Source organism: Meriones unguiculatus, chromosome 5, assembly GCF_030254825.1.
Source record: "Meriones unguiculatus strain TT.TT164.6M chromosome 5, Bangor_MerUng_6.1, whole genome shotgun sequence".
NCBI classification, from domain to species: domain Eukaryota; kingdom Metazoa; phylum Chordata; class Mammalia; order Rodentia; family Muridae; genus Meriones; species Meriones unguiculatus.
In genome coordinates, this window is record NC_083353.1 from 131,592,907 (window position 1) to 131,605,211 (window position 12,305).

Genomic DNA, 12,305 nt, shown 5'->3' on the forward strand with positions numbered 1-12,305 from the left:
GCCTTTTTTTCTGATATCATGCTTGACCAGTCTGTGGTACTAGAGATAAAAAATGTGTTACGAGTAAAAATGCTGAGAAAACGTAAAACTCAACATCCAAACACAAACTCAAGTACATTCACGTGACTCTTTAAATGCTTTCAAGATGAGATCAGAGAGAACCTGAAATCATCTGTTTTCAAGCCAAGAGAAAACAGAAAATGTAGGTATTCCATCAGACAAAGTTAGGTTTGTTTTTCATGTATTTATGTGTATGCGTGTGTATCTGTATGTGTATGCTTGCGTGTGGTATCTGTGGAGGCCAGAGGATGGGTGGCTGTGAGCCAGCAGGTGTGGGTGCTGGCTAGCGTTCTTCACCGCTGAGCCAGCATCATGTGTAAGGTGCTGCTGCAGAGGATAGTCTAAATGTTCTGTTAGAGTCACCTGGCCTAGCACAAGAATTAATTGTGTGTGTGTGTGTGTGTGTGTGTGTGTGTGTGTGTGTGTGCATGTTTTTCTGTTTGTTTGGGGGTTGGGGTGATTTGTTTATGAGCTTTGAGAGACAAGGCCGCATGTAGCCCAGGCTGGCCTTGAGCCTGCTATGTAGCTGAGGGTGACCTTGAACTCCTGACCGTCCACCTCCATCTCCTGAGTGCTGAGGTCACAGGCCTGCACCCCCAAGCCAGGTCCACAGCTGCCTCTTGAGGACCCTGGGTCGTGTTCTGAGAGCCACCCACCTCCGCTCATTCTGAGTGATGCTGCCATTCTCCAGCTTCCTCACTGTGGTGGCCAGCACCTTGTTGGCGTCGTTGGCGAAGTCCAGGTCTCGGACCTCGGACAGCGGGACGCACACGATGGCAAAGGCTTCTTTGTCTTCCTTGGTCTGGCAGGTCCCAATCTGCAATATGTGTTTCCATTAAGCCGCACAGTCTCGGAGAACGCACTCCTCACTGCTAAGGTACTGGGTGGGGATGGACGAGACAGAGGAACGCTAACTCCGAACACACCGTCCATGAGGAAAGGCTTCAGGGACGAGATGGCTTTGCACACCCACTCCCAGCCTGGACAAGTGCCTCCTTCACTCGCCCTCCCTCTGTCTCAAATGCTCCCAAACAGAGAGGCCTCCTCTCACTGTGTCTTTCTGACATCTGATCCCACGCTCCTGGCCCAAGCTGGAGCCACCAAGGCCAGGGACCTAAGCAACCTGCTGCGTGCGCTCCCAGGAAACCAGCTGCACCTGAAAGGCTCACCGTTCCGGGTCGCTGTCCTCGCACCCAGCACTTACTTTCAGCATGACGGGCCTCTCTTCCTCCGTGTCTATGGGGATGCTGGTGCTCGTCACCCACGTGTTGGTGCACAGGTGCCTCAGCCGCACGTAGGAGTTCCTGAAAGCGTGTAAAAACATGTCGGCCTGGCAGGATGGCTCTGAGGGCCGAGCGCCTGCTCCTGATGCTGAGCCTGAATCCAGCCTCCAGAGCGCACATGAAAAGTGCACAAAGCCGTCCTCCGACCCCCCCCCACACACACAGAGTAATAACTGCTAGCCAGCACCCTCCGTGTTGACACACTCCACAGAGCCGCGTGTGACGGGGACAGGACATGTCTTCCAGGAGGACCTGCTGGGCTTCGTCTGCAATAGGAAATAACTCCTCCGCTCGGGCTGACCGGCAGCACACAGCTCCACTTCCTAGGCCAGAGGTGCCCGGGTCGTCAGCGTCCCCAGGAATGGCCCACATTCAGGCACTGTGGGTTCGGTCAGCGAGGACTAGTTCATCCTGCCCCAGACAGCTACTAACTGAGACCTGCCTGCAGCCCTGAACCACGGAGCTGCCGTGGCCACCGAGGTGCACTCAGAGCCGCTCACTAACTGAACAGCTCTGAGCGGGCCGGCAGGCACAGCCCCAAGACGGTGCAGCATAAACCGCTTCCCTGTGCTGCTTAGTGACTTCCCCTGTGTCCTGGGTTTGGCTGGAAGTCTCGGCGTTTAACGTAGAAACACTGACTCCAGTGGAAGTCTGCAGCGTGACTGGAGAAGAAAACACTAGTCAGGGTTACAGGGGGAGACGAACAAGAGCAAGGTCTGCTGACGAGCATAGGAAGACACCATCATAAGGTCACCGCTCTGCATGCCGACTTAAATTTCGTTACATCCATGTATTTCTGCGTGCAGTACCTATGGAGGCCAGAGGAGGGCGTCAGACCCCCGGGGCTGAAGCTAAAGGAGGTTGCGAGCCACCTTGTGCGGGTGCTGGAAACCAAACTCAGGTCCCCTAGGAAGCACTATGTACTCTGAACCACTGAACCATCTCTCCAGCCTCAGGGGAAATAAAAATGTAATGCTTGTGGTAGATGAGGTTCTTTAGGTATGAGTTACAGTCTGCTTGCAGTAACCAAGTGTGAAGAATCAACACTGTGGGCTACACAAGGTGCCCTTACCACCGAACACACACACACACACACACACACACACACACACACACACACACATGCTGACTGCCCGTGCATTTCAACCGGGGACTCATTAGAGACCACACCTGGGGGGTGGGGGTTCACAGCCTGGGTGTGCAACGGCTAGCAGCCTGGGTGCCCGGAGCTCACACCATGGGTGCCCGGGGCTCGCAGCCTGGGTGCCCGGAGCTCGCAGCCCGGGTGAGCAGCAGTTCCTCATCTGACCATTTCTTGAGTCGAGAGTAACAGTTATCTGTGTGTGCGCCGGGCAGCGGGGCCTGAAGTGCACTGCAACTTCACCTCATTAACCAGCGCCCTCTCGGCCTCATCCTTCATTCCCATTATTTCTTCAACAGGAGCACACAGTGCCAACTAAAAGAAAAGGCCCGTCGCTTAGTGGTCAGCCAAAAGCTACGACGTAATATTCATACAAAGAACCTTATTTCTGTGGAAACTCAGCTGTGTCATGTGAATAAGCTTTTGGTTTTGGTCCCAAGGGTGGGGTGTGGGATGTTTTTCCCCTTTGGGCGAGTGATGTTGGTCCACTGAAAGCTACCCTGTGCGAGGGGCGTGGTTCTTCCGGGCTGAAAAACATCCTCGTGTGGACTCGGAGCCCGGTTAAACAGAGGCCCACAGACAGTGCGACAACACCCTCTGCATCTCTATGCTTTCGAGCTGCTGCAGCTGGCACCACAGAAAAGGTCCAGGGACCCTCCCCCTGCCTTGTCTGAGTTCTGCGGCTTCAGCAGGCTCGTGCCATTTGGGCAGAGTCTGGCTGCTTCTGCTGAATTGTTCTGTTGCTGCCGCTGCTTTGACTAGACTGCTCATGTCCTGACGACTGAGGTTGGTGACCCCCAAGGACCCATCGACCCTCATCAGCAGGAAATAGATAAAAGCGGTCTACAGCCCCTTTCCCTACTAATGTCCTACCTAGGGTCAGGGGGGTGGGAGGCAGGAAAGTAGGTGTTTGGGAAATCTAAGGCTACAGTCTCCTCCACTGTGTCCAAAGCTTTGGAAAGTGGGGTCATCACACACTATGGGGTAACCAGCTCCTCCACTTTATCCTTGCGTTTTCCAGCACAGGTGAGTTTCCCTTCTTCAAAATGCTTGTGTGGTTGTTAAAATGATACATAGGTTCATATGTTTGATGCTTGGTGCCCAGTTGGTAGGACTGTTTGGGACAGATTAGGAGCTGTGGCCTTGTTGGAGGAGGTGTGTTATTGTCACCATTACAGTTTGCTGGCTGGTACTCCTCTCTCTCTCTCTCTCTCTCTCTCTCTCTCTCTCTCTCTCTCTCCCTCCCTCCCTCCCTCTCTGGTTATTTCTCACCACGTGATCTCTCAGCTGCTGCTCCAGCACCATGCCTGCCTGCTGCTGCCATGTTCCCCACCATGGACTCTAACGCTCTGGAACCACGAATCCCCAAATTAAATGTTTCTTTTACAAGTTGCCTTGGCCATGGTGTCCCTTCACAGCAATAGAGAAGTAACGAAGACAGCTCGGAACCAGAGAGGTTGAGATTTCAGATTTTTTTAAACGTTTCAGAGTGGGTGTGTAATGAGCCAGACATGACATTCAGGTGCCTTAGCCATCTAGGCCGGAAGTAAGTTTATACAATATTTTAAGTACACACACATTTTAACTGCAGTTAATCACACGAAGGCAGGTGTAGGATTTTCCACTTGTGGCATCACATTGGTTCCCAAAAACTCTCACGTCTTAGATGGTTTCAGATTAGAGTTTCAGATCAGGGAGGCTCTCAGCCTGGTGCACCCCTTGAGTCAACCACATGACTGCGGTGCAAACTGAAGAGATCATAACCCAAGAGTGCTAGCATGGTCGGCAAGGACTCGGGAGCCCAGTGACTCCGGGGCTGTCACAGAGACGTGCTGGCAGTCAGGCTGCGACGCGGGCTGACTGTCTACAGTTTAAGGGCATGCTGTGGAATGACAGTGCAGAGCAGACTCCGGATCAAACCCCACCTCGTGAGCACAAGACAGCAACTAGCTTGTCCTTCTGAGTCGCTGTCTCCCAAACCCTGCTGTCTACCGTCTGAGAAGTCCAGGCTGCGCACACACCGTTAAACCAGGGTCTAGCATGGGAGGTAGGTCACAGACAGCCACGTGTCCCATTGGTCGGGAGAGACTGGACGCCCTGCTCTGAGCCCTTGATGCAAAAGGTCTAGTCCAGGGCTTTCTGAAAAGGCCTCTCTCCACCCCGCTGCAGACCAACAAATCACAAACTATGCATATCAGTCGCCATGGCTGACTCGGCACATAGGGTTAACATTTCACCAGGCAAGAGCATCACTGTGGATTTCTGTCCTCCAGCATAAGGGCCATCACCATCTTAATCGGAACAGGTGTGCCAGCCCTAGGACGGGACCTGATGCTCAGCTGGGATGCCTGCCACTTCTTCCTGCATCCCCCACTTCGCATGGTCTGAGGGAGTTCTGGAATACACAGTAAGTAAAGGTTAGCTGACGAGGGATTGCCATCTGCATGGCTAAGGGGGGTTATCATCCATGCTGGAGTCACACTTTGTGGTGACTCAGCTGTTTGGGGGTCACCCACATCCTCTAAGGAACCCCTCACCACGCTCCTCTAGCTCACTGGCTCACTCTCTGGACCTGAGTGGAACCTTTCCTTTGATCTGCTGTCCATGTGTTTGGAGACATTTGTCCCAGCCCTCCAGGAAATGCCGCATTCATACTGGAATCCCCCGGTGGGTGCTTTGAAGAGAGCTAGAGTCCACATCTCACCCCCAGGCTGTCTTCACTGTTTTCAGAAGGACCAGCACCCACTGCTCAGCTTTCTGGGCCAGAAAAAGGAGGAGGCCCACTCTGACTCAGCTCTGACCACTGTGAGAGTTACCCAGGATGAAGCCAGGGAACAGTTCTGAAGAACCTGATGTGAGGCTTGGCAGGCACATAGAAAATCTTCCAGGATTTCAGATGAGGATGTAAAGTGATTAGCGAGAAAAGTTTATTGTTGACTAAATGCAGTAAGTGACAGCCGAGTCCATGTTAACAAAATCTTTCTCAAGACAGAAGAGAACTTCTGTCTGCAGTAGCTAACACAGGCAAAGGAAGACTTAATAACCCCCCAAAGTGAGACTCAGTAACCCCCATGTGTGTAAAGTGAGACTCAGTAACCCCCCTAACGTGAGACTTCGCCACCGCTGCTGGATCTATGCCCCTGAGTGAGTTCTCACCATTTCCTTAAACAAGTTCTCCTACACTGAATTCAAGATAGAGCCCATTTTGCTGCCTGGAATCTGAAGAGATAAAGTCAGAATGATGATGAGGGCCCCACACAAGAGGCAGACGCTTGGCCAAAGCAGCAGAGGGCTGCACAGGCCACCCTGGCTCCCCCTCAGCAGGACCCTCAGGACCCCGAGGGACCTGTGCCACACCCAGGGTGTGGGGCTGGCTGCACTTCCGTTAGGTCCTCCCGGCTAACGGCCACCATCTGCCAAGCCCGCCTTGTCCCACAACAGGCGACTTAGACCCCCTTCCCCCACCTGGCCTAACAACTGAGCAAGACTCAAGCAAAGCACTTCACTGAAATGCTCACACTCAAGCCAAGGAGCACAGCCACCTGTCTAGCGGGAAGCCGCTGCTCTTCCACACCTGCCTCTCCCGCGGTCCCTCGACAACGGCCTGGAGTGTGACCACACTGTTTCCACGCGGTGCCACCTCCCAGGCCTGCAAACATCTCTTCATCCTAACTCTTTTTTCTTATTGATTTCTTTATTTCATTATTTTTTACCTTGGAACCAGGCAGTCAGCTCTCTGAAGAGTTGTGGCATCAAGTTCAAAGAGGGATGCGATGTCGTTTCCATGGGGAAGGGAGACGAGGGTGTACATGATCTTCTCCCCAGCCTGGCGCTTCTTCTTGGAGGCCGGAAGCTCCCCGTCTCTCTGTTGAAAGGCCCAAGGTTACTCAGCATTGTCAGAGTCAGTAGTCACTGCTCCGGCTAGAGGGGCGTAGGCGGGAGCGTGCCCAGCACTCCTTCACGGGTGGAGGGTGTCTACCCGCAACCACCCAGAAGACTAGGGCTCACGGGCTTGGTAATGACTGCGGGCGGTCACATGGCTCTGTTCTGAGCACGTCCTCAAGGCCCACACTTGTGGCCCTTCTCTGGCCGCTTTACCCCTATTTACACATAGCGATTTGACCATCCACGTTCAAGCCAGTGACCAGAATCCCTATAAATCCCGGGGCCTCAGGAAGACGGACAAACGAGCAACGAATACATGGAAGACGCTCAACCCCACCATCTCCTCATTCTACAGAACAGAATCTGGAAGCACTGTTTCAACCGTCTCCCGTTTCTAGAACATGTCCACGTATGCAAATACACTCAGGTCCACGCTGGCCACACGGGGGGATTTTGACACTCGGAGAACACCTGGCAATTTCTGGAGACATTTTTGGTTATAGCGACTGAGAGTTGGGGGAGGCGCGGATAGAGCTACTGGCACCCATCACCCTACCACCCAGAGGGCATGCCACTACCGTGCAGGGCACACCCACTACAACCACGCAGAGGCCACCCCGCCACTCATACTGAGGACACCTTACACCACCGCAAAGATCAGCTAGCCCGGAGAATTTGTCGACAGAGTCAACATCTGAGAGGCTGTGAAACCCAGCCCCAGAAATAAAACTCCTTCAAACTAATCAGCGTCTATGCCACACAGAGATGGCAAGGCTTGCTGATATGAACAGCATTACAGAGGATTTTTAAAAACATCTCCTCTTCGAAGCCATCGGAAAGAGGTGGACCTTCAAGAAGACATAATGACCGTGAGACTCCCAGCTGGGCCTGACACGCTGCCAGTGTCTGCCGGGCGCACGGGGAAGCCGTACGCCTCTAAGATTGGGAATAATGGACCCCTTTGTAAAACGAGCACAGCAATTTGTCTTAATGGGAGCCCTGACACACACCGCCTCGTTTCTGCGACACCGCGCATTAACCTCTTAAACTTCAAAAATGGAAGGCGGCATTTTGATAAAGGCTTCTGAATTACAGGAAAAAAATCTTAGCAGGTCATTAAGTCAGCAGCACAGGGGAAATTAAGGGCAGAAAGCGAGCATGGTCCGTGTCAGTGTTGCTGGAAGCTGGGTGTGAGAGGAGCCACATGTTTGGGGAAGCTGACCTCCCATGCCAGCAGCCCCTCCTCCCAGCCCCTCAGACAGAGGCGTGACTGCCGGGACAGGGCAGAACTTCTCCTTGGCTCGAGTAAGCCACACAAAAACAAACCACGAAGCTGGAGAGCCACGCAGACACTTTAAATCAGACACTTGGGGCTGGGAGGAGGCCCCGTGGGTAGAGCGGGTGGACAAGACCCTGGCTTCCATGCCCAAGGCCACATGCAACCTGGCGCAGTGGTGGCCACTGGTCACCCACTCAGCTGTGGGGGACACAGGCGGGTTCCACATCTCAGCTGCTGTGGAAAGCGCTGCAGCAAATGCAGGCTTGCAAGTGAGCATCAGAAAGCCCGCTCTGCCGGCTTTGCTTGCACAGGCCTGCTGCCCAGTCGTGGGGCTGCTGGATCGGACCCTAGGTCTACACTGAACGTTTTGAGGAATCAACACACTGTATTCTCAAGGGCGTGCGTGCGGCCCTTTCTCGGCAGCCTCGCCAGCATCGGTCTGTTGTCTTTTTGACAGTATTCGTTCTAGCTGGAGTGAGAGGGTGGTGCAGAGGGGGTTTGAGTTTCATTTTCCTGCCGGCAAAAACAATGCAACATGATACTGTCCAAGTGGGAATATTTAGACGGCACGGGGACAAAGAGCACAGCCATGCAGGGTCTCCTCAAACCACAAAACAGAGGGGTGAGGGCAGAGGGGCCCCGGGGGAGGGGGCGCCGGAAATGATTCCTTCAAGTTCAAATCAGCAGCAAATGAATAAACAGCACAATTAAAGGATGAGCTAACATTCTAAATGGACACTTCTCAAAAGCAGACAGACAGGCAGGCAGGCAGACAGACAGACAGACAGGCAGGCAGGCAGACAGGGAGGCAGGCAGGCAGGCGGACAGACAGACAGACAGACAGGCAGGCAGGCAGACAGGCAGACAGGCAGACAGACAGGCAGGCAGGCAGGCAGGCAGACAGACAGACAGGCAGGCAGGCAGGCAGACAGACAGACAGGCAGGCAGAGAGGCAGGCAAACAGACAGGCAGGCAGGCAGGCAGAGAGGCAGGCAGACAGACAGGCAGGCAGGCAGGCAGGCAGGCAGACAGACAGACAGGGAGGCAGGCAGGCAGAGAGGCAGGCAGACAGACAGGCAGGCAGGCAGGCAGACAGACAGACAGGGAGGCAGACAGGCAGGCGGACAGACAGACAGGGAGGCAGACAGGCAGGCGGACAGACAGACAGACAGGCAGACAGACAGACAGACAGGGAGACAGGCAGACAGACAGGCAGACAGACAGGCAGGCAGGCAGACAGACAGGCAGACAGGCAGGCAGGCAGACAGACAGACAGACAGGCAGGCAGGCAGACAGGCAGGCAGACAGGCAGGCAGGCCGGTAAACATAGGGGTGGGGTGGAACTGTTTGTTGTTTTCCATTTTTTGCTTCTGGGTCTGTTTTTGACTAGTCACACGGCACAGGACGGCAGATGCAAAGTGAGCTTCGATGTCCAGTGTGGAAAGACCAAATCAGGCTCATTAACCTGGTGTCGGGGCCACAGGTCCTCCTCCGGCCTGACCACAGCTGCACCCAAAGGGCGGGTTTTAAGTGGTGCAGTGATAGCCACAAATGTCAAAGGGACGCGCTTCCCTCCACACATCCTTCAGCTGCGTCCCCAGATGTGTCTCTACCTGCCCTAAGTTTCTGGACTTTGGGTTGAATAAGATCAGCCATACTGTTGCCACAAGCCTGCGGTGGCCGATGAGGGGTGAGCAGGGAAGGTGAGGCACTTGTGTGAAAACTGATGAAGAGTGTGTCGCTCCGAGCTCACTTCAAGATGTCAGGGACGGCATCTGTGCCACATGACTGCAGCTTTAATTTCTCCCCTGAAAGAGAACTCAGATCTGGGCTGGAGAGACGGCTCGGAGCTTAAGAGCACTGGCTGTGCTTCCAGAGGTCCTGAGTTCAATTCCCAGCACCCACATGGTGGCTCACAACCATCTGTATGAGATCTGGTGCCCTCTTCTGGTGCACAGGTGTACATGCAGGCAGAACATTGTATACATAATAAATAAGTAAATCTTTAAAACAAATTAGAGCCCAGATAGTCAGTCCAAGGAGACGCTGCCTGCCCTGCTTTACCGCCTTGCCATAATCCCACTTTTGTACTTCTGAAAAGTGAACCCAGCCCCACCACAGCCTGTCTCCTGGAAGCCTGAGTGCCTTGCCATAGCCATCTTGGAGAGGCAGGGCTGACCTATGGCTCCCCCGAAGGCAGGGAGGGGAATGTCATCCGAGCCCTAGCCTTTCTCAGTCCACCCCTTCAGGTGACGGACTCTGCCTTGCGGCCTGGTCTTCCAGCCTGCTGACAAAATGCCTTGGGTATATTCATTTAAAATAGGATGTGATCACACAGCGAGAGGAGCATCTACTCACCACAGTCTTTCCTTCACTTTGAGCATCTCGATAGTCAGGATTAAGCTGAAAAGACAAAGCAAAATTAGTTTTAAATAAAAAGCACCAGTGAGGACACGACAAGCCTGGGCCCGTAGGATGGCTCAGTGGATAAAGGTGCTGCAAGCTTGATGACCTGGGGTCAGTCCCAGCATGCCCCTGCATGCTTGTGCGCACTCCAGCGTACACACTCGCACACGGACACACATACTCCTGAGCATGCCTAAATACCACACCCACAACGAAGATCCCCACAGTGGTACACAAATGCCCACGTGTACTGAGGAGTGAGCGTCCTGTACGGGAGCGAGACGGCACAGACTGATGGGCTCCAGGCTGAAGAAGAGGAGCAAGGCGCAGCCTCGCCCGGCCCTGCTCCTCACCGAGACTGACTCAGCGCCCTGCGCCCTCCGCGCCAGGACAGCCGAGTCCTGCAACTGTGAGCCGAAACACCAGTTTCCCCATGGCTGCTTTTGTTAGTAGTGGTCAATGCTGTGAGAAGAGACCACTACCCACAGGAGAAATCCAAACCCTCACAGCCGCACGTGTCCACGGACTTCACTGTTAACGATAAGATATCTATTCTATCATCTGCCGCTTCTCCTAATGTGCCAGCTGTAGTGGTCAGAGTCATTAGTGGAAAATGTGCAGAAGAACGTCGCTAAAGAAAGAAGAAAAGGGTGTCCTGGAGGAGCTCCTGGATAGCTGAGGGCTGGAGAGATGCTCAGCAGTTCAGAGCACTGGCTGCTCCTGCAGAGGACCCGGGCTCAGCTCACACCTGGCAGCTCACACCTGGCAGCTCACACCTGTCCGTAACTCCAGCTCCAGGGTGTGCGTGGCACCGGGCACACATGTGTGCCACAGACAGAAGACCTGTACACGCAAGACAGAATAAGCAGATCGCTGTTCGGAAAAAGGAGCACAATCCATTCTGTTAAAACCGGATCATGAATGTGGCGTGTTGAAGAGAGATTTCATAACAAACTCTAACTGGGCACCTTCAGGGGACAAAGCTTGTGACCTGCAGGATTTTAGCCAAGACTCCAAACACTGACCACCAACCCTGTGACCTAGGAAGGAAAATGAGACACAAATGTGGTCAGCTACACTACAGAGCAGGACAGACCAGAGCTAGGAGGCAGAGGTGAACAACGAACGTGTCAGGGACACTGACAGAGAAGACGCCCGCGATGGGGAGATGTCTTCAGGGACTGCCCAGTGCCTCCGCAACCCTTGACGGTGCTTGAATCCTAACTGGCCGCACCGGCGGGAAACGGGGCCTTGCTTGCGAGGCCTCTTGTGTGACGCTCATTTAAATGTCTGTGAGAGTTTACTCACTTAACAACAGTCCTGCTTCTGAGAAATACTCTTAAGCCTTAATTCAGATGAGCTCTAGGCCCTTCGGTGAGGAATGTCAAAGTGACGTTGTGGCGTGAGAGGGAGCGTGAGTCTGGGAGTGGAAGCAACACCACATCTGCCCTGCCTCCAGCAAGCAGGGTGGTATACAACAAAGCAGAAAGATTCCACACCCGGGGCCTTCTCTATTGAAAGGGGATCGCTCCAGACCCACGAGGCTTTTGCATGAATGACAGAAAATCAATCGTGTGTGTTTGCTTTCAGCAGCACCTAAGTATAGAAACTGCCATGGAAAGGGTTAACCCCACACGAGGGGGCAAAAGCCACCCGGGCTGGAAGAGCGTATACTACATTTATAAGGCACCGAGACAGCCAAGATCAAGTTCACGGTCAGAGCCGCGGGAGTGGGCGAAGGAGAGCAGTGGCCACACGGGAAGATGCTCTTCCTCCGTCAGCTGCCCAGGACAGAGAAACACGGCGCACAGCAGAAGAGGGGAAAGTCAGATGGTCACGGGTGGGCAAGCGTCACGAAGTTAGCTGTCCCCAGCTGAGTGCCAGCGGCCTCCCATCCCCACCACAGAAGACACAGCCTGCTTTCTTGGGGAGGGGATGGGGAATGGATGGGTGTGCGCATGTAAGTGCAGTCCTTGTGGAGACCAGAAGAGGGCACCAGATCCTCTGGAGACAGGAGCAGAGGTCCTGGTCCCGGGGATCAGAGTCCATCTCCCCGCTGCTCCTCAGCCTCACTACACTTAGGACACTGCTGCCGGAGGGCTGCTCCTGACATCCCCCCTTTCTCTCTCTCTCTCTCTCTCTCTCTCTCTCTCTCTCTCTCTCTCTCTCTCTCTCTCTCTCTCTCTCTCTTTCTCTCACACACACACACACACACACACGTCATGCCGGGACACGGGTGGGAGGCCAAGCC

At 54.0% G+C, this 12,305-nt stretch overlaps 1 protein-coding gene across 6 annotated transcripts in view; it reads right to left on the reverse strand.

The window, feature by feature from the left end:
* Itpr2 (inositol 1,4,5-trisphosphate receptor type 2) overlaps positions 1-12,305 on the reverse strand; it is a 323,374-nt gene that overhangs the window by 243,228 nt on the left and 67,841 nt on the right. For all 6 annotated transcript variants that reach the window (XM_060384487.1, XM_060384484.1, XM_060384490.1 and 3 more), the window contains 4 exons: positions 10,007-10,051; positions 6,198-6,349; positions 1,265-1,364; positions 717-877 (listed from right to left, as the gene is read on the reverse strand). In XM_060384487.1, the coding sequence (XP_060240470.1) occupies positions 717-877; positions 1,265-1,364; positions 6,198-6,349; positions 10,007-10,051 (458 nt within the window). The remainder of the gene's footprint in view (positions 1-716; positions 878-1,264; positions 1,365-6,197; positions 6,350-10,006; positions 10,052-12,305) is intronic.